The sequence below is a fragment of the Schistocerca piceifrons genome, chromosome 2 (assembly GCF_021461385.2).
Source record: "Schistocerca piceifrons isolate TAMUIC-IGC-003096 chromosome 2, iqSchPice1.1, whole genome shotgun sequence".
NCBI classification, from domain to species: Eukaryota; Metazoa; Arthropoda; class Insecta; order Orthoptera; family Acrididae; genus Schistocerca; species Schistocerca piceifrons.
This window is the reverse complement of record NC_060139.1, coordinates 1038724725-1038744600: the sequence shown is the minus strand read 5'-3', so window position 1 is coordinate 1038744600 and position 19876 is coordinate 1038724725. Positions and strand designations below refer to the sequence as shown.

General features: G+C 44.9%; 1 protein-coding gene across 1 annotated transcript in view; it reads left to right on the top strand.

Annotated features, from left to right (window-relative positions):
* LOC124776109 overlaps positions 1-19876 on the top strand; it is a 195504-nt gene that overhangs the window by 24977 nt on the left and 150651 nt on the right. Inside the window, exon 4 of the mRNA XM_047250950.1 lies at positions 14547-14629. Within this exon, the coding sequence (XP_047106906.1) occupies positions 14547-14629 (83 nt within the window). The remainder of the gene's footprint in view (positions 1-14546; positions 14630-19876) is intronic.

The window sequence follows — 19876 nt, the reverse complement described above, 5'->3', positions numbered from 1 at the left end:
GCTTTAGCCTGTAGTATTGAATCGCGACCCAGTTTGCGTGTTGTATCGTCAATATGAGGGTGACGGTGCAAGGGTTACAGTAAACTGGCTGTGGTGCACTGAAAACAAGCTACTTGACTCATAGCAGAAGTTCATACAATGACTGTAGCCGCGTCAGTCACATGGAGAGAAGTCGGCTCAGGCCGGTAGTATTAAATCGCGAAATTATTTGTGTGTTGCATCGTCAGTGTGAGGGTGCGAGGGTTACAGTAGACCGTCAGTGGTGCATCAGAAACAATCTACTTGTCTCCCTGGAGAAATCCCATACAGTGACCGTAGCCGCGTCAGTCTCTTGGTTCGAAGTCGGCTGGTGCTTAGAGTACTGAATCGTGACACATTTTGAGTGTTGGATCGTCAATATCAGGGTGGGAGTGTGAAAGGTGGCTACACTGAGCCACAGCGCCAGAGATTGCGCCAAAGAGTTTTATTCCGCCGCCTCCACTGGCAGTGTTTGTTGAGAAGTGGTAGTGGAGAGTGCTTGTCGTGAAGTCGTGGTGGAGAGTGCTTATTGAGAAGTGGGCAGTAGGAGTTCTGATGTAGCCGTGACTAGTTGTGAGCATGTTGTATGCAGTTGTTCTGATGGGCTAGACAGCTGATGCTGTTCGATTGCGGATGTTGTAATGATCAGGGTGTATGTTTCGTCAATATACACTCCTGGAAATGGAAAAAAGAACACATTGACACCGGTGTGTCAGACCCACCATACTTGCTCCGGACACTGCGAGAGGGCTGTACAAGCAACGATCACACGCACGGCACAGCGGACACACCAGGAACCGCGGTGTTGGCCGTCGAATGGCGCTAGCTGCGCAGCATTTGTGCACCGCCGCCGTCAGTGTCAGCCAGTTTGCCGTGTCATACGGAGCTCCATCGCAGTCTTTAACACTGGTAGCATGCCGCGACAGCGTGGACGTGAACCGTATGTGCAGTTGACGGACTTTGAGCGAGGGCGTATAGTGGGCATGCGGGAGGCCGGGTGGACGTACCGCCGAATTGCTCAACACGTGGGGCGTGAGGTCTCCACAGTACATCGATGTTGTCGCCAGTGGTCGGCGGAAGGTGCACGTGCCCGTCGACCTGGGACCGGACCGCAGCGACGCACGGATGCACGCCATGACCGTAGGGTCCTACGCAGTGCCGTAGGGGACCGCACCGCCACTTCCCAGCAAATTAGGGACACTGTTGCTCCTGGGGTATCGGCGAGGACCATTCGCAACCGTCTCCATGAAGCTGGGCTACAGTCCCGCACACCGTTAGGCCGTCTTCCGCTCACGCCCCAACATCGTGCAGCCCGCCTCCAGTGGTGTCGCGACAGGCGTGAATGGAGGGACGAATGGAGACGTGTCGTCTTCAGCGATGAGAGTCGCTTCTGCCTTGGTGCCAATGATGGTCGTATGCGTGTTTGGCGCCGTGCAGGTGAGCGCCACAATCAGGACTGCATACGACCGAGGCACACAGGGCCAACACCCGGCATCATGGTGTGGGGAGCGATCTCCTACACTGGCCGTACACCACTGGTGATCGTCGAGGGGACACTGAATAGTGCACGGTACATCCAAACCGTCATCGAACCCATCGTTCTACCATTCCTAGACCGGCAAGGGAACTTGCTGTTCCAACAGGACAATGCACGTCCGCATGTATCCCGTGCCACCCAACGTGCTCTAGAAGGTGTAAGTCAACTACCCTGGCCAGCAAGATCTCCGGATCTGTCCCCCATTGAGCATGTTTGGGACTGGATGAAGCGTCGTCTCACGCGGTCTGCACGTCCAGCACGAACGCTGGTCCAACTGAGGCACCAGGTGGAAATGGCATGGCAAGCCGTTCCACAGGACTACATCCAGCATCTCTACGATCGTCTCCATGGGAGAATAGCAGCCTGCATTGCTGCGAAAGGTGGATATACACTGTACTAGTGCCGACATTGTGCATGCTCTGTTGCCTGTGTCTATGTGCCTGTGGTTCTGTCAGTGTGATCATGTGATGTAGCTGACCCCAGGAATGTGTCAATAAAGTTTCCCCTTCCTGGGACAATGAATTCACGGTGTTCTTATTTCAATTTCCAGGAGTGTATATGAAGGTAAAGAAAATCTTTTATTTTTTATTTCAAACGTGCTAAATAACAATGCCTCTTGGTCACAGGTTCAGTCAACAAAGCATCTGGCTTGTGTTCATGTATTAGAGTGTAATTCTGGTTTCTATGTGCAATTATAATATTTCTGTTTTTTTTTTAATTACTTCAGTGTAAATGGTGCTTAAATTACCTTGTTTTATTGAGGAAGAACCGTGCCAGATGTGGACGTTGAATCACACTTCCACACACAGAACAGTTACACTTGTGCTTTGTTGTTCGTAGTTTTTGTTTCGTAGCTTTTATAGTTGCTGGGTACTTAATTAATTAATTGTGTTAACGGAAGTTTTCTTTCATTCTTTGTTGTTATTCTATGCAGTCAGATTGCGTACTAATACTAGTCAGGGCCAACCGGTTACGAGACAGCGTAACCGGACAGACACCCACTAAAATTAAAAATATTTGCATAATATGTAATTAAGACCCCATGCAAGTGTCACAGGAAACCATCAGTGGTGCGTCAGAAACAAGCAACTTGTCTCCCAGGGGAACGTCCATATGGTGACCGTAGCCGCGTTAGTCGCTTTGAGAACACTAGGCTGTAGGCTGTAATATTGAACTGCGACGGAATTTGTGTGTTACATCGGCATTGTGAGGGTGCGTGGGATACAATAAACTGGCAGTGGTGCATCGGAAACAGGAACCTGAGTCCCAGGAGAAGTCCCATACGATGACCGTAGCTGCGTTAGTCTCTTGGAGAGAAGTCGGCTGGTGCCTAGAGTATTGAATGGTGATGCATTTTGAGTGTTGCACCGTTAATGTGAGGGTGCGAGAGTTACAGTAAACTGTCAGTGGTGCATCGGAAACAAGCTACGTGCTTCCCAGGCAATGTTTCATACAGTGACCGTAGCCGCGTTAGTCGCTTGGAGAGAAGTTGGCTGGAGCCTGTAGTATTGATTCGCGACTCTATTTGTTTGTTTCATCCTCAATGTGAGGGTGCGAGTGTACAGTAAGCAGGCAGTGGTGCATCGGAAACAGGTAACTTGCGTCCCAGGAGAAGTTCAATAAGTTGACTGTAGCCGCTTAGTCACATGGACAGAACTAAGCTGGAACCTCTATTATTGAATTGCAGAACATTTTGAATATTGTGTCGTCAATGTGAGTCTTCGACGGTTACAGTAAACTGTCAGTTCTGCATCAGAAACAAGCAACTCGTCTCCCAGGAGAATGTCCATGCGGTGACGGTACCCGCGTTAGTCGACTGGAGAACAGTAGGCTGTAGCCTGTAGTATGGAATGCAAACCTATTTGTGTGTTGCATCGTCAGTGTGAGGGTTACCGTAAACTGGCAGTGGTGCGCCTGAAACAGGCAGATTGAGTCTCACGAGAAGTTCCATACGGTGTCCGTAACCACATTATTCGCTGGAGAGAAGTCGTCTCTAATCTGTAGTAATGAATAGCGACGAATTTTGAGTGTTCTAGTGTCAATGTGAGGGTACGAGGGTTATAGTAAACTGTCAGTTCAAATGGTTCAAATGGCTCTGAGCACTATGGGACTTAACATCTATGGTCATCAGTCCCCTAGAACTTAGAACTACTTAAACCTAACTAACCTAAGGACATCACACAACACCCAGCCATCACGAGGCAGAGAAAATCCCTGACCCCGCCGGCAATCGAACCCGGGAACCCGGGCGTGGGAAGCGAGAACGCTACCGCACGACCACGAGATGCGGGCAGACTGTCAGTAGTGTATCGAAATCAAACAACTTGAGTCCCAGGATGACGTATATACGGTAACTGTAGCGACGTTAGTCGCTTGGAGAAAAGTCGACTGGAGCCTGTAGTGTTGAAGCGCGATGCAATTTATGTGGTGTATGCTCAGTGTGTTGGTGCAGGGGTTACAGTAAACTGTCAGTGGTATCGGAAACAAGTAACTTGACTCTCAGGAGAGGGTGGCGGTAGCCGCGTTAGTCAGTTGAAGTCTCCATGGAGCCCTTAGTATTGAATCACGACGCAATTTGTGTGTTGCATCCTCAATGTGACCGTAGGGTTGCAGTAAACTGTCAGTTTTGCTTTGGAAACAAGCAGCCTGACACGAGGAGATATTTCATACAGCAACCGTAGCTGCGTCAGTTGTTTGTAGAGTAGTCGGCTGGAGCCTGTAGTATTGAAACGGGATGCGATTTGTGCGTTGTTTCGTCAACGTGAGGGAGCGAGGGTTACAGTTAACTGTCAGTGATTCATCGGAAAGAAGGACCTTGACTCTCAGGAGAAGTTCCTTACAGTGACCGTAGCTGCGCAGGTCGTTTTTGGTTGAAGTCACCTGCAACCTGTAGTATTGAATCGCGACGTAATTAGTGTGTTGCACACTCAATGTCAAGTAAACTTGCAGAGGTGCATTGGAAACAAGCAACTCGACTCCCAGGGAAAGTTCCATATGGTGACGATAGCTCCATTATTCGCTTGGAGATAGGTCTGCTGGAGAATGTAGTATTGGAGCGCAACGCAATTTGTGTGTTGCATCGTCAATGAGAGGGTGCGAGGGTTACAGTAAACTGGCAATGGTGCATCGGAAACAAGCAACTTAACTCCCCGAGGAGTTTCATACAGTGACATTAGCCGTCTTAGGCGCTTGGAGATAAGTCGGCTGGAGCCTATAGTATTGAAGCGTGACTCTGTGTAACGCATAATCAACGTCAGTGTGCGAAGGTTGCAGTAAACTGGTAGTAATGCATCGGAAACATTCAACTTGAGTTCCACGAGAAGCTCCATATGGTGATCATAGCCGCGTTAGTCACTCGGCGAGGAGCAGGCTGTAACCTGTGGCATTGAAACACGACGAAATTTGTGTGTGGCATAGTCAATGTGAGGATGCAATGGTTACGGTAGACTGGCAGTGGTGCATCGGAGAAAGCCAACTTAATTCCCAGTACAATTTCGATACAGTGACCGAAGCTGCGTTAGTCAATTGCAAGGTAGGCAGTTGGAGCCTGCAGTGTTGAATCATGACTATTCGTGTGTTGCATCGTCAATGTGAGGGTGCGAGTGTTACTGTAAACTGGCAGTGGTGCATCGGAAACAAGCAGCTTGAGTACCCTGGCAACGCATTAGTCGCTTGGATAAAAGATGGCTAGAGCCAGTACTATTGAATAGCGTCGCAATTTGTAGGTTGTGTCGCCAATATGTCGGTGCGAGGGTTACAGTAAACTGTGAGTGGTGAATCTGGAACAAACAACTTGACTCCCAGGAGAACGTCCATATAGCACTGTGGCAGCGTTATTCTCATGGAGAGAAGTCGGCTGGAGAATGTAGTATTGAATCGCGACGACACTTGTGAGTTGAATCGTCAATGTCATGGTGCGAGGGTACAGTAAATTTGATGCGAGAGTTACAGTGAACTGGCAGTGGTGCATCCAAAAGGAGCTACTTGACTCCCAGGAGAAGTTCCAAACAGTTATCAAAGACGCGTTAGTCGCTTGGAGAGAAGTCAACTGGAGCCTGTAGTATTGAAACACGACGAAATTTTTGTGTGGCATAGTCAATGTGAGGATGCAATGGTTACGGTAGACTGGCAGTGGTGCATCGGAGAAAGCCAACTTAATTCCCAGTACAATTTCGATACAGTGACCGAAGCTGCGTTAGTCCATTGCAAGGTAGGCAGTAGGAGCCTGCAGTATTGAATCATGACTATTCGTGTGTTGCATCGTCAATGTGAGGGTGCGAGTGTTACTGTAAACTGGCAGTGGTGCATCGGAAACAAGCAGCTTGAGTACCCTGGCAACGCATTAGTCGCTTGGATAAAAGATGGCCAGAGCCAGTACTATTGAATAGCGTCGGAATTTGTAGGTTGTGTCGCCAATATGTCGGTGCGAGGGTTACAGTAAACTGTGAGTGGTGAATCTGGAACAAACAACTTGACTCCCAGGAGAACGTCCATATAGCACTGTGGCAGCGTTATTCTCATGGAGAGAAGTCGGCTGGAGAATGTAGTATTGAATCGCGACGACACTTGTGAGTTGAATCGTCAATGTCAGGGTGCGAGGGTACAGTAAATTTGATGCGAGAGTTACAGTGAACTGGCAGTGGTGCATCCAAAAGGAGCTACTTGACTCCCAGGAGAAGTTCCAAACAGTTATCAAAGACGCGTTAGTCGCTTGGAGAGAAGTCAACTGGAGCCTGTAGTATTGAAACACGACGAAATTTGTGTGTGGCATAGTCAATGTGAGGATGCAATGGTTACGGTAGACTGGCAGTGGTGCATCGGAGAAAGCCAACTTAATTCCCAGTACAATTTCGATACAGTGACCGAAGCTGCGTTAGTCCATTGCAGGGTAGGCAGTAGGAGCCTGCAGTATTGAATCATGACTATTCGTGTGTTGCATCGTCAATGTGAGGGTGCGAGTGTTACTGTAAACTGGCAGTGGTGCATCGGAAACAAGCAGCTTGAGTACCCTGGCAACGCATTAGTCGCTTGGATAAAAGATGGCCAGAGCCAGTACTATTGAATAGCGTCGCAATTTGTAGGTTGTGTCGCCAATATGTCGGTGCGAGGGTTACAGTAAACTGTGAGTGGTGAATCTGGAACAAACAGCTTGACTCCCAGGAGAACGTCCATATAGCACTGTGGCAGCGTTATTCTCATGGAGAGAAGTCGGCTGGAGAATGTAGTATTGAATCGCGACGACACTTGTGAGTTGAATCGTCAATGTCAGGGTGCGAGGGTACAGTAAATTTGATGCGAGAGTTACAGTGAACTGGCAGTGGTGCATCCAAAAGGAGCTACTTGACTCCCAGGAGAAGTTCCAAACAGTTATCAAAGACGCGTTAGTCGCTTGGAGAGAAGTCAACTGGAGCCTGTAGTATTGAAACACGAAGAAATTTGTGTGTCTCATAGTCGATGTGAGGATGCAAGGGTTACGGTAGACTGGCAGTGATACATCGGAGAAAGCCAACGTAATTCCCAGTACAATTTCGATACAGTGACCGAAGCTGCGTTAGTCCATTTGAGGGTAGGCAGCTTGAGCCTGCAGTATTGAATCACGACTCTATTTGTGTGTTGCATCGTCAATGTGAGGGTGCGAGGGTTACTGTAAACTGGCAGTGGTGCATCGGAAACAAGCAGCTTGACTCCCAGGAGAAGTTTCACACAGTGATCGTAGACGCGTTGGTCACTTAGTTAGAAGTCGCCTGGAGCTAGTAAATTTGAATCGCCTCTCTATTTGTGTAGTGCATTGTGAATGTGAGGTTGCAAGTGTTACAGTAAACTGGCAGTGTTGCATCGGAAACAGGCAGCTTGTGTCCAGGAGAAGTTCCATACGGTGGCCGTAGCTGTGTTTGTCGCTTGGAGAGAAGTTGGCTGGAAACTGTAATACTGAATTGCAACACAATTAGTTTGTTGCATCGTAAATGTGAGGGTGCGAGTCTTACAGTTAACTAGCATTAGTGCATCGGAAAAAGCAACTTGAATTCCACTAGAGTTTCCATACGTTGACCATAGTCGCGTTAACCGCTTGGAGAGAAGTATAGAATCGCGTCCCAATTTGAGTATTGCATCCTCAATGTGAGTTTCTGATGGTTGCAGTAAACTGTCAGTGGTGCACCACAAATAAGCAACTTCCCAGGAGAACGTCCATATGCTGACTGCAGCCACGTTAGTCACATGGAGAATTGTTGGCAGGAGCCTGTACTATGGAATCGCAATGTTATTTGTGTGTTGCTTCGTCAATGCGAGGGTGCGAGGGTTAAATTAAACTGGCAGCAGTGCATCAGAATCGAGGAACTCGACTCCCAGGAGAAATTCATACGCTGACCGTAGCCGCCTTTGTCTCCTTAAGCGAAGTCGGCTGTAGACCCAATTTGAATGATCCATCCTCAATGTGAGGGTGCGAGTGTTACGGTGAACAAACAGTGGGGCATCGGAAAAAAGTTACTTGACTCCCAGGAGAATTTCAAAACGTTGACTGTAGCAGCATTAATCGCTTGGGGAGAAGTCGTCTGGAGCCTGTAGTACTGAATCGCGATACAATTTATGTGCAGCAACCTCAGTGTGAGGAAGCGAGGGTTACAATAAACTGTCAGTGGTGCATCGGAAAAGAGCAACTCGACTCTCATCAGAAGTATCATACAAAGACCGTCACAGCTTTAGTCGCTTAGAGAGAAGTTGGCTGGAGCCTGTAGTATTGAATCGCAATGCAATTTGTGTGCTGCATCATGAATGTGAGGGTGCAAGGGTTACAGTAAACTGGCATTGGTGCAGCGGAAGCAAGATACTTATGTCCCAGTAGAAGTTTCATATAGTGACCATAGCCGTGTTAATCGCTTGATGTTGCCTCGAGCCTATAATAATAAATCATAATTTTATTTGTTTGTTCCATCGTCAATGTAAGGGTGCGAGGGTTATAAAAATGGTTCAAATAGCTCTGAGCACTATGGGACTGAACTGCTGAGGTCTTCAGGCCCCTAGAACTTAGAACTACGTAAACCTAACTAACCTAAGGACATCACACACATCCATGCCCGAGGCAGGATTCGAACCTGCGACCGTAACGGTCGCGCGGTTCCAGACTGTAGCGGCGAGTGTTATAGTATACTGGCAGAGGTGCATCGGAAATGGGCAACTTGTGTCCCACAAGAACTTACGTACGGTGACTGTAGCCGCTAGGGTTACAGTAAACTGGCAGTGATGCATCAGAAACAAGCAACTTGTGTCAGAAGAGATGTTCCATAGGGTGACCGTAGCCGCGTTAGTCGCTTGGAGTAAAGTCGGCTGGTGCCTGTGGTATTGAATCGCGGCGCTTTCTGAGTGTTGCATCCTCAATTTGAAGTTGCGAGTGTTACAATAAAGTGGCAGTGCTACATCGGGAAAAGCTACATGAGTCCCAGGAGAAATTCTAATCGGTCGCTTGGAGAGAAGTTGGCTGCGCTTGTAGTATTGAATCGCGACGCAATTTGTGTGCTGCATCCTCACAATGAGGGTGCGAGGGTTAGATTAAACTGTCAGTGGTGTATCGGGAAAAAGCAATTCTACTCTCAGGAGAACTACCATACGGTGACCTTAGATGCATTAGTTGCTTGCGGAGAAGTCGGCTGGAGCCTGTAGTATTGATCTGCAACGCAATTTGTGTGTTGTATCCTAAATGTGAGGTTGCGAGGGTTACAGTAAATTGGCAGTGGTGCATCGGAGACAGCCAACTTCAGTACCAGTACAAGTTTAACACGGGGACTGAAGTCGCGTTAGTTGGTTGGAGAGATGTTGGGTGGAGCCTGTAGTATTGAATCGCGACGCAATTTGTGTGCTGCATCGTCAATTTGAGGGTGCGAGGGTTACAGTAAGCTGAGAGTGATGCATCAGAAACACGATAATTGACTCCCAGGAGAAGTACCATATGCTGGCCGTAGCCGCGTTAGTTGCTTGGAGAAAAGTCGGCATGGATCCTGTGGTATTGAATTGCGACACTATTTGTGTGTTGCATCGTCAATGTGAGTGTGTTAGTCTTACAGGCAACTGTCAGCGGTGCAGTGGAAACAAGGAACTTGACTGAAACTTCCTGGCAGATTAAAACTGTATGCCCGACCGAGACTTGAACTCGGGACCTTTGCCTTTCGTAGGAGAGCTTCTGTAAAGTTTGGAAGGTAGGAGACGAGATACAGGCAGAAGTAAAGCTGTGAGTACCGGGCGTGAGTCGTGCTTCGGTAGCTCAGTTGGTAGAGCATTTGCCCGAGAAAGGCAAAGGTCCCGAGTTCAAGTGTCGGTCGGGCACACAGTTTCAATCTGCCAGGAAGTTTCATATCAGCGCACACTCCGCTGCAGAGTGAAAATCTCATTCAAGGAACTTGACTCCCTGGAGAAACCATATGAAGACCGAAGCAGCGTTAGTTGCTTGGAGAGGAGTCGGCACGAACCTGCAGTATTGAATCGCGACGCAATTTGCGAGTTGCATCGCCAAAGTGAAGGTGCGTGGGATGCTGTAAACTGGTAGTGGTGCATCAGAAACAAGCAACAGGACGTTCATACGGTGACCGTAGGCGCATTAGTCGCTTGGAGCGAAGTTGATTGGATCCTTTAGTATTGAATCGCGACGCAATTTGTGTGTTGCATCCGCAATGTTGAGGTCCGAGGGTTACAGTAAACTGGAAGTATGCATCGGAAACAACCAACTCCACTCCTAGCAGAAGTTTCATACAGCGACCGTAGTTGCGTTAGTCGCTTGGAGAGAAGTCGGCTGGAGCCTTTAGTGTTGAATCGCGACGTAATTTGTGTGTTGCATGGTCAATGTGAGGATGTGAGAGTTACGGTGAACTGGCAGTGGTGCTTTGGAAAGGAGCTACTTGACTCCCAGGAGGCCTCGTTATCCGCTTCGAGAGGAGACGGCTGGAGCCTGTAGTATTGAATCGCGATGCAGTTTGTGTGCTGCATCCTCACTATGAGGAGGAGGAGGAGGAGATTAGTGTTTAACGTCCCACCGACAACGAGATCATTAGAGACGGAGCGCAAGCTCGGGTAAGGGAAGGATGGGGAAGGAAATCGGCCGTGCCCTTTCAAAGGAACCATCCCGGCATTTGCCTGAAGCGATTTAGGGAAATCACGGAAAACCTAAATCAGGATGGCCGGATGAGCGTGCGAGGGTTAGAATAAACTGTCAGTGGTATATCGGGAAAAAGCAACTCTACTCTCAGGAGAATTTCCATACGGTGACCGTAGATGCATTAGTTGCTTGCAGAGAAGTCGGCTGGAACCTGTAGTATTGATCTGCAGCACAATTTGTGTGTTGCATCCTAAATGTGAGGGTGCGAGAGTTATAGTAAACTGGAAGTGGTGCATCGAAGACAGCCGACTTGAGTCACTGTACTAGTTCCATACGGTGACCGTAGCGGTGTTAGTAGCTTGGAGAAAAGTTGACAAGTGGCCTTGAGCATTGAATCACGAGTAAATTGGTGTGTTGCATCGACTATGTGAGTATTTGAGGGTTACAGTAATCTGGGAGTGGGGTATCGGAAACAAGCTACTTGACTCACAATAGAATTTATTTATTGTGACCGTAGCCACGTTAGTCGCTTGTAGAAAGGTCGGCTGGAGCCTGTAGTATTGAATCGCGACTCTATTTGCGTGTTGCATCATGACTGTGAGGGTGCGAGAGTTATAGTAAACTGGCAATGGTGCTTTGTGAACAAGCTACTTGATTCCCAGAAGGTCCATTCTGTGACCGTAGTCGTATTAGTCGCTTGGACAAAAGTCGTCATTGAACCTGTAGTAATGAATAGCGACACGATTTGTATGTTGCATTGCCAATGTGAGGATGCGTGTGATACAGTTAACTGGCAGTGGTGCATCGGAAACAAGCAACTTTACTCCCAGGAGATGTTTCATACAGTAACCGTACTCGCGTCAGTCGCTTGGAGAGCATTCGGTTGAAGCCTGTAGTATTGCATGGGTGCGAGGGTTACAGTAAACTGGCAGTGTTGCATGGGAAACAAGCTACCTGATTGTTAGGTGAAGTTACATACAGTGATCGTACTCGTGTCAGTCGCATGGAGAGAAGTCGTCTGGAGCCTTTAGTATTGAATCGCGACGCACTTTGTGTGTTGCATCGTCAATGAGGTGATGGTGCGAGGGTTACAGTGAAGTGGCAGTGGTGCATCGGAAACAGGCAACTTGACTCACAGGTGAAGTTCATACAGTGACCATAGCAGCGTTAGTCAGTTGAAGAAAATTTGACATGGAGCCCAGCGTATTGAACCACGATGCAATTGGTGTTTTGCTTCGACAATGTGAGGTTGCGAGGGTTACATGAAATGGGCAGTGGGGCACCGGAAACAAGCTACTTTACTCCCAGAAGGTTCATATGGTGACCGTAGTTGCGTTAGTTCTGATTAATTCTTAGTGTTATTTTCCATAGAGTATTCAGTTTTTCGTCCGTGCATGAGTATCAGACGTCTCACCCCACGCCAGAGCATTATTGGTTGGAAATAGCAAAAGTTAGAAAGAGTATGAGATCGTTTAACATCTTTACTTATGAAACTTCCTGGCAGATTAAAACTGGGTGCCCGACCGAGACTCGAACTCGGGACCTTTGCCTTTCGTGGAAAGTGCTCTACCAACTGAGCTACCGAAGCACGACTCACGCCCAGTACTCACAGCTTTACTTCTCCCAGTACCTCGTCTCCTACCTTCCAAACTTTACAGAAGCTCTCCTGCGAACCTTGCAGAACTAGCACTCCTGAAAGAAAGGATATTGCGGAGACATGGCTTAGCCACAGCCTGGGGGATGTTTCCAGAATGAGATTTTCACTCTGCAGAGGAGTGTGCGCTGATATGAAACTTCCTGGCAGATTAAAACTGTGTGCCCGACCGAGACTCGAACTCGCGAAAGGCAAAGGTCCCTAGTTCGAGTCTCGGTCGGGCACACAGTTTTAATCTGCCAGGAAGTTTCATATCAGCGCACACTCCGCTGCAGAGTGAAAATCTCAATCTTTACTTATGTATGAAAGGACGGAACTTGCAATGTCTGCCACCACTGGCCAAAGAGATCCCTGCTCTGACAGAAACTGCGTAATTACAGAGAGTCCATAAAGAGAACACTAACTACTTGGAGAATAATGACTTCACGTTAGAAGTTTGAAGCACAAAGACCTGTTTCCGGACGACTGGTGAGGCGAGCCTTGTGGCCGTGCAGAAATGTTTCCATTTGAGAGCCTAGTACAGGGAGATACGCGAACTCATCGTCTCTAGCGGGCCCCGCCGCTGCCTTGTGCAATTACGCTACGAGTTGATAAGATGGGCCATCGATGCGAATGCCAATCCGTAAGGAAGCGATATTTTTCACTCCCTTCAGGAGCCAGTTATTCCGTTTTAATACTTCGAAGCCATGAAGTTGCTTTCAATATACGCTTTGGCGATCTCGCTATTGTTCGACCCTATTTTTCCGTATTCTCCCTGTAGTTTACTAAAGAAACTTACAGTAGTATTCGTGCATTATCCGCGTAACTTTACATGTACCGTGTTCACCCACTTGCGCCAAGATTAGACTCCATCATGACAACCCTTTATCCAAGTAGTAAACGATTAACTCTATGTCTCAATGGGTAATTCATGTGTTTTGCTTTTCGATAGTAAATCTGACTGTTATAGTGACCACTTGTTGGTTTTATAGGTTACATGATCCCTATACTTACTAACATGTCTATGTGTGTGGTGTGGTATCCATACCGCCATGCTTGACTGGGTCACCTCTTTTAATTATCATTCAGTAAGATGTTTCCATTATGTAACATTATTATCTCCTTTGATTAATTTTTTTGATCGTACGGAGTGTTTCCCTACTGGTCACCAGAGATGGGACTTCAGCATCAAAGGGGTATGCAAAACAGCACAACAGACACTCCGCAAGCCCCTTTGCAATTTTTCTTATCACCTGGTCAAATAAAGCTGTGACTTGACCTGTTCATCACCGATACTCTCCCAAGAACCCTAGTACGATACGATTTTTTATACTGTGAGGTGCTAGGTAGGAATGTCTTTGTATGCTGATTAATTAATTAATTTTCCTGTTTCATTGAGTTCTTTTATTTTATTGAAACTGTCTATGTAATCCATTTAGAGTTCAGTTACGACTGTTAAGTCTTTCTTTTAACTGGTACATTTATTGCTTTCCATGTTTAATGCCTATTGTAGTTGTCTCATCAAGTACTGTTTTTATTTTACTTGGATCGTTTATTTACCGCAAACTGTTACATAGGTACAGTTTTGAGTATAGTGTTATTGTTTTTCCATTTTGCTCATTTAATATTTGTATATTGTTTAACTTCTTACTTTTTAAAATGCAGTACCACCTTACTCTCAGAGATGGCATTTACTGTATGTTCCCTCACACTCCATCATTTTCGTGCATTTCTGTTTACCTTACTGATATTGCTTAAGTACCCCATATATCCTGTAGTTTCCTTGATAATTCTTTCTTCTTTGAGGTGGTCAGTGTATCACTCTCCATGTTTTATACCTCCTGATGTAGCCATGACAAGTACTAATTTTATTCTATTTTATTGCTTTTGTTTATTAATATAATCTGTTATGTAGACGTGCTGTTCCAGTTTTGTGTTAAAGTTTTTCCTGTCTACTCTTTTTAAATTTATTTACCGTTCAGCTTTTTTACTTTTTACATTTCATTGCCATCACACTGTCAAAGATGTTATTTACTCAACTTTTCTACTTCAATCTAAATTTCTAACTTCTTCTCCAGTGTCGTATAGAAACATTGTAATTTCTTTGGCGACAATAGTCAGTAAATGCCTGAAGATGGCCCCGTAAGCCGAGAACCGGTTAACACAATAAAACTAATACTGTAGAACAAAAGCAAACTAGCGCTTTTCATTAATTAATTAATACACTCTTTGTTAAAGAAGACATTTTTATCAAGGCTTTGTGCTTTCTCTTACAGTGTGCCCTGCATATAATGCTGTCGAGTTCAGTTGACCCTTCCGAGTGCTTCTCAAAGGGGACCAACAACTCAAGTGTACCAATGTAAGTACCTGCTAGCCGCTTCTGCCGTCATTTATCTGCAGCTGCGTGTTTCCTCGGTGAATATCTCTGGTATACCATGCATTAAGGTATCAAATGAAACTACTAGCTCCAGAGACCTTTTCAAGTCTCAAACATCTATGATGTTTATATGCAGATTGAAGCTACGTATGAAAATCTGTACCGAGGCCAGGATTCGAACCTAGGGCTGCTGCTCATTAGGCGGATGTGTTAACCACGATACCACTCTGGCACAGTGGATTTGCGCAACTCCTTTCTCAGTCCAGATTCCCATTTATGTCTCAGCTCACAAGAGTCTCTCCATTTGTATTGGAGTAGCAGCTCAGCATCGAACGAAACAGGGGAATCTGCCGGAAACCCGGGCTCATGTGCTTCTAATCAAATGAAAGTATGGTTCCAGACAGTTTAGGGGGAATACCATGGGTTTAAGGCGACAATGAGAATTTGGATTGACGAGGGAGGCGTGCTAGGGTAGACCAAGCGGTTGGGCGAAGCCACTGTGCCAGGGTGTCGTAGTGGTTAGCCCATTGCCTAGTGAGCAGGAGGACTGGGTTCGAGTCCCAGCCTTAGTACATATTTTCATTCGTCGCTTCAGTTTGCGTATACAATTATACATGCTTTAAGGGTTCTTCCAGTTGTACTAGCGAAAGGATTGCGAGAAGATTGTTTGTTTGCCCCGTGCTAGTTGTAATTAGATCAGTCACACCTCAACGATTCCTGCCAGAGCGTTACGTGGACCGCGTAGTACATTCCGGATTACCCATTGTGGCGCTCGCTGTGTTATTCAGTGGTTTGGTATTTAACTAATTTGAAAATGAAAATGATAGTCTTATTTCATTACATTGAGTAATTACTAAATAATTTTTTTCTTCCGGCGAAAGATTTGGTCAAGCTGCTAAAGAACTCCAAGTTAGCGTTGTGTTAAAGTGTTGTCTGTAAGTTGTGTAAGTGTTACTAAATCTATACAACTATTGATTATGATGGAAACAGTTATCTTCAGCAAAATGATCATTAAAACCACCGAATATCAGCCGCGCACAACACTGACGTATGTTAGCTGAAACAATATTCTTCGCAACTCGTGCGTAATTAATTTCGGCTCCATACATCAGCAAGAAAAAGTTTGTTATATGGATTGTGCTATGAGCACTGTTTTTAAAGAACCAATCTTATTCGAACTATTTTCATTAAAATAAGTTCGGGACCACCGGTGCACATTTATTTTTACACCATTTTATTACCTTCGGCATTTATGTCTACAGAGTTACGTAATTTGAATTTGCCGCTGAGATAATTGTTAAGATGGCGGCAGACAATTGATAGAGACTTTCTATTGTTAGATCAACTTTCCTTTTAACAGGATAAGTATATGAAACGCTTATTAAACTTTACTTTCATATTGTGCACCATTTAGACTAATTTTCATCAACCAAACCTTTGATTTTTTCCTAAGAAACACAGATAAAAACGCGATACAAATCCCTATCATCAATGGCTGCGCCCCTTGCAGCGGAAAGAAATAATTAAGACAGATAAAGCTTATTGAGAGAGTAATTAAAGTTACAAATAATTATTCACTCATATTTATAATAATAATGAACTCTATTCTCAAGTAATAATTAACAAATAATTACAATTTCTTAACAGACTTCAGTCTGATATGCGTATTGCGTCCGCAACTTACAAAAGCTAACCAACAAAAGGTAAAAACAAAGGAAGACAAACGCAGATCATTAAAGGAATTTACAATTATCATTGTCTTTGTATGATACACATCGATATGTCCAATTACATCATAAAATATTATATAAATAATTAATATTTATCATCGTTTTCACTGTTTATTCATATGTCGGATAGATAATGTTTATAACTGTTCGAGGAATAATTTCCTCTCGTCGCACTGTAGCTAAAATTTATCCTGTGGATGTTACACCATTCAAAAACGTTTCTTGGACTACGAGAAGTAGTTTTTTCTGAGGTATTTGGTATCACTATTCGATCGTCCACTGGTTCGAATTTTCAAGCTTTTCATTGACATTCCTGTAAGAGAGATGAGCCCGTGACAATATATTTTGCCTTTTTTGTGAACACATTTGACAACGCTTGTTAGTTCCACTTGAATTCCATTACAGATCACACAAGCGTTTTATAAGTTCAGCCTTTCACAGTCGTACTATAGTTTCCCATAAGCCCAAGTCCTTCACCTACTTTACAATGTGAGCCAATGTACTCGGTCCATATCGTATCGCTAAGCATTTTCATATCGTTGTAAAGTAAATTATCGCACAGTCAGCTTAACAGCTCTTACATCCAAGTTGCTGACAGTAATAATGTACAGAAGAATAGAAACGAAAATTGAGGATCTGTTCGATAATGATCAGTTTGCTGTTAGGAAAGATAAAGGCACGAGAGTGCAGTTCTAATGCAGCGGCTGGTAATGGAAACTAGACTGAAGAAAAAACGAGATAGGTTCATAGGGTTTGTTGACCTAGCCAAAGCGTTTGAAACTGCAAGATAGCCGGACGTTGTGGCCGAGTGGCTCTAGGCGCTTGCGTCCGAAACCGCGCTGCTGCTACGGTCACAGGTTCGAATCCTACCTCGGGCATGGATGTGTGTGATGTCCTTAGGTTAGTTAGGTTTAAGTTGTTCTAAGTCTAGGGGATTGATGACCTCAGATGTTAAGTCACATAGTGCTTAGAGCCATTAATGCAAGATATTTGTTTACGAGAAAAACAGGGGTAAGCTGTAGAGAAAGAGGGGTGACAGACAGTACGTAAAAGGACCAACAGGGAACAATAGGAGTGAAAGACCAAGAACGAAGTGCTCCGATTAAAAAGGATGTAAGACACGGATGTAGGCTTTCGCCCTTACTGATCAGTCTATACATCAATGAAGCGATAACAGAAATGAAAGGTTCAAGAGTGGGTTTAAAATTCAAGGTGAAAGGATATCAATGAAGAGATTCGGTAGTGACATTGCTATCCTCAGTGAATATGAAGAAGAATTACGGGATCAACTGACGGTCTAATGAGTACAGAATATGGGCTGAGAGTAAATCGAAGAAAGATGAAAGTAATGAGAAGTAGCAGAAATGAGAACAGCGAGAAACAACATCAAATTTGATGATCACGAAGTAGATGAAGTTAAGGAATTCTGCTACCTAGGCAGCAAAATAAACCACGTCGGACGAATCAAGGAGGATATAGAAAGCAGACCAGCACAGGCAAAAAGAGCATTCCTGGCCAACAGAAGTCTACTAATATCGAACATAGGCCTTCATTTGAGGAAGAAATTTCTGAGAATGTGCTTTTGGAGCACAGTGACTTTGTGAAAACCAGAACAGAAGAAAATCGAAGCATTTGAGATGTGATGCTACAGAACAGTGATGAAAATTAGGTGGACTGATGAGGTAAGGAAAGGAGAGATTCTTTGCAGAATCGGCGAGTAAAGGAATACGTGGAACACACAGAGAAGAAGAAGGGACACGATGATAGGACGCCTGTTAAGACATCAGGGAATAACTTCCATGGCCATAAAGGGAACTATAGACGGTAAAAACTGCAGAGGAAGATACAGAGTGGAATACTTCCGGGCAATAATTGAGGACGTAGGTTGTAAGTGGTACTCTGAGATGGAAAGGTTGACCCGCGAGAGGAATTCGTGGCGGGCTGCATCAAATCAGTCAGAAATCCAAGAACCCCCCCCAAAAACGAAAAAAACACAAAAAGATAACACTAACTCTGCGATCTGGCTCAGAGGGGCGCGCTACCGACCGACCGCCGTGTCATCCTCTGTCATATGGCGTCATTTGGATGGGCAGAGGAGGATCAGAGAGCTCACTAGGATGTTGTCGACATTACTGACCTTTGAAGCCGTTACTTCTCATTCTAGTAGCTCCTCATTTGGTTCCGCGAGGCTGACTGAACCCAGTTCCAATCTTCCCAACAATGAAATATCCCTGGCGGTACCGGTAATTGATCCCGGGACTTGCGCATGACAGTCAGACGCGCTGGCTACTCAGCTAGGGAGGCGTACATTATATCGATGTATTTGTATTAAATGACTAACTCCATTTATTAACCTTGAAGTTTATGAAACAATTATTGCAATAAAAAGCAGTCCAGATTGCAACAAATCTTTTTAACTTTTCATTTTGGTTAATCAATTTTTGGTCTATTATATCGAGGTACAAGCTGACGTCATCTGGAGCCCTGGCCTATGAGAATGGTCTTACAGACGGACAACGGTAATTAGAATTAAAAATAAAAAAAATTATTGCGATCTGGGTTGCTTTTTATTAAAATTTCAAGCACGATCACTGTGTTCAGTAATGATGTCAAAAATTATTATAAAAAAATGTTGCAATCTCGCAAATTCTTGTCGTCCTGCCATTAGCGGCATAGTTTCTTCGTTAGGTAAAAGATAAGGTGCGCGTTTTCACAAAGTGCTATACGATGACTCCACAGACATCGTGCCATTATTTTTATACTGTGTTACAGAACGACGTATGACGCTATACATCTCTTCGTTCGAATTTCTTATCTTCTCCTCTGAGAGTAAGCCGAAATCAGGTTTTTATAGTATTTATTAGGTTCTCTTCCTCTCTAATCTAGGATACGATTTCTCGTTGTAAGCTAAATAAATGACGAGAACAGACGTCAGTTTCAAATAGTCCAATAAAACTGAGTTTATTATGCGGTTAAGGCACCATTTCATTTTTTTTCTGTTTAATGCATTTTGCTAATTTCTTCTTAGATTTTATGTTTGTTACAGTCACTTAGTTTGAAAGAAGTGGGGCCCACATCTCCGTCCACCCTTCCACATTTAGTTTTATTTTTTACCTGAACGACTTCAGAGCCATGTCTGGTTAATTCCTTTGACAAGACTACGTCGTATTTCCATCACCATCTTTGTCGATAACTGATTGTGCTACATCGGGCTCGCCGTCTTACAATGTGTTTGTTGGCTCGTCAACAGCTCAGAAAGTTAGTTAACAAACATTACGTTGTATAAAATTTGGCCAAAACTTGGCCACTTCTAGTGCATTCTTACGGTAATACTGATAAGTAAAGTATTTGATATTTTTCTGTCCGCTAATCCCATCTATGAAGAGGCAAAGATTGTTTCCAGGCGTCTGCAACACTATTTAAACGTAAAAAGTTACGTGGATTAGTTCGTATATGTAAGAGATAACGCCTCTGTTCAATAGTGTGGCAATGGGTAACA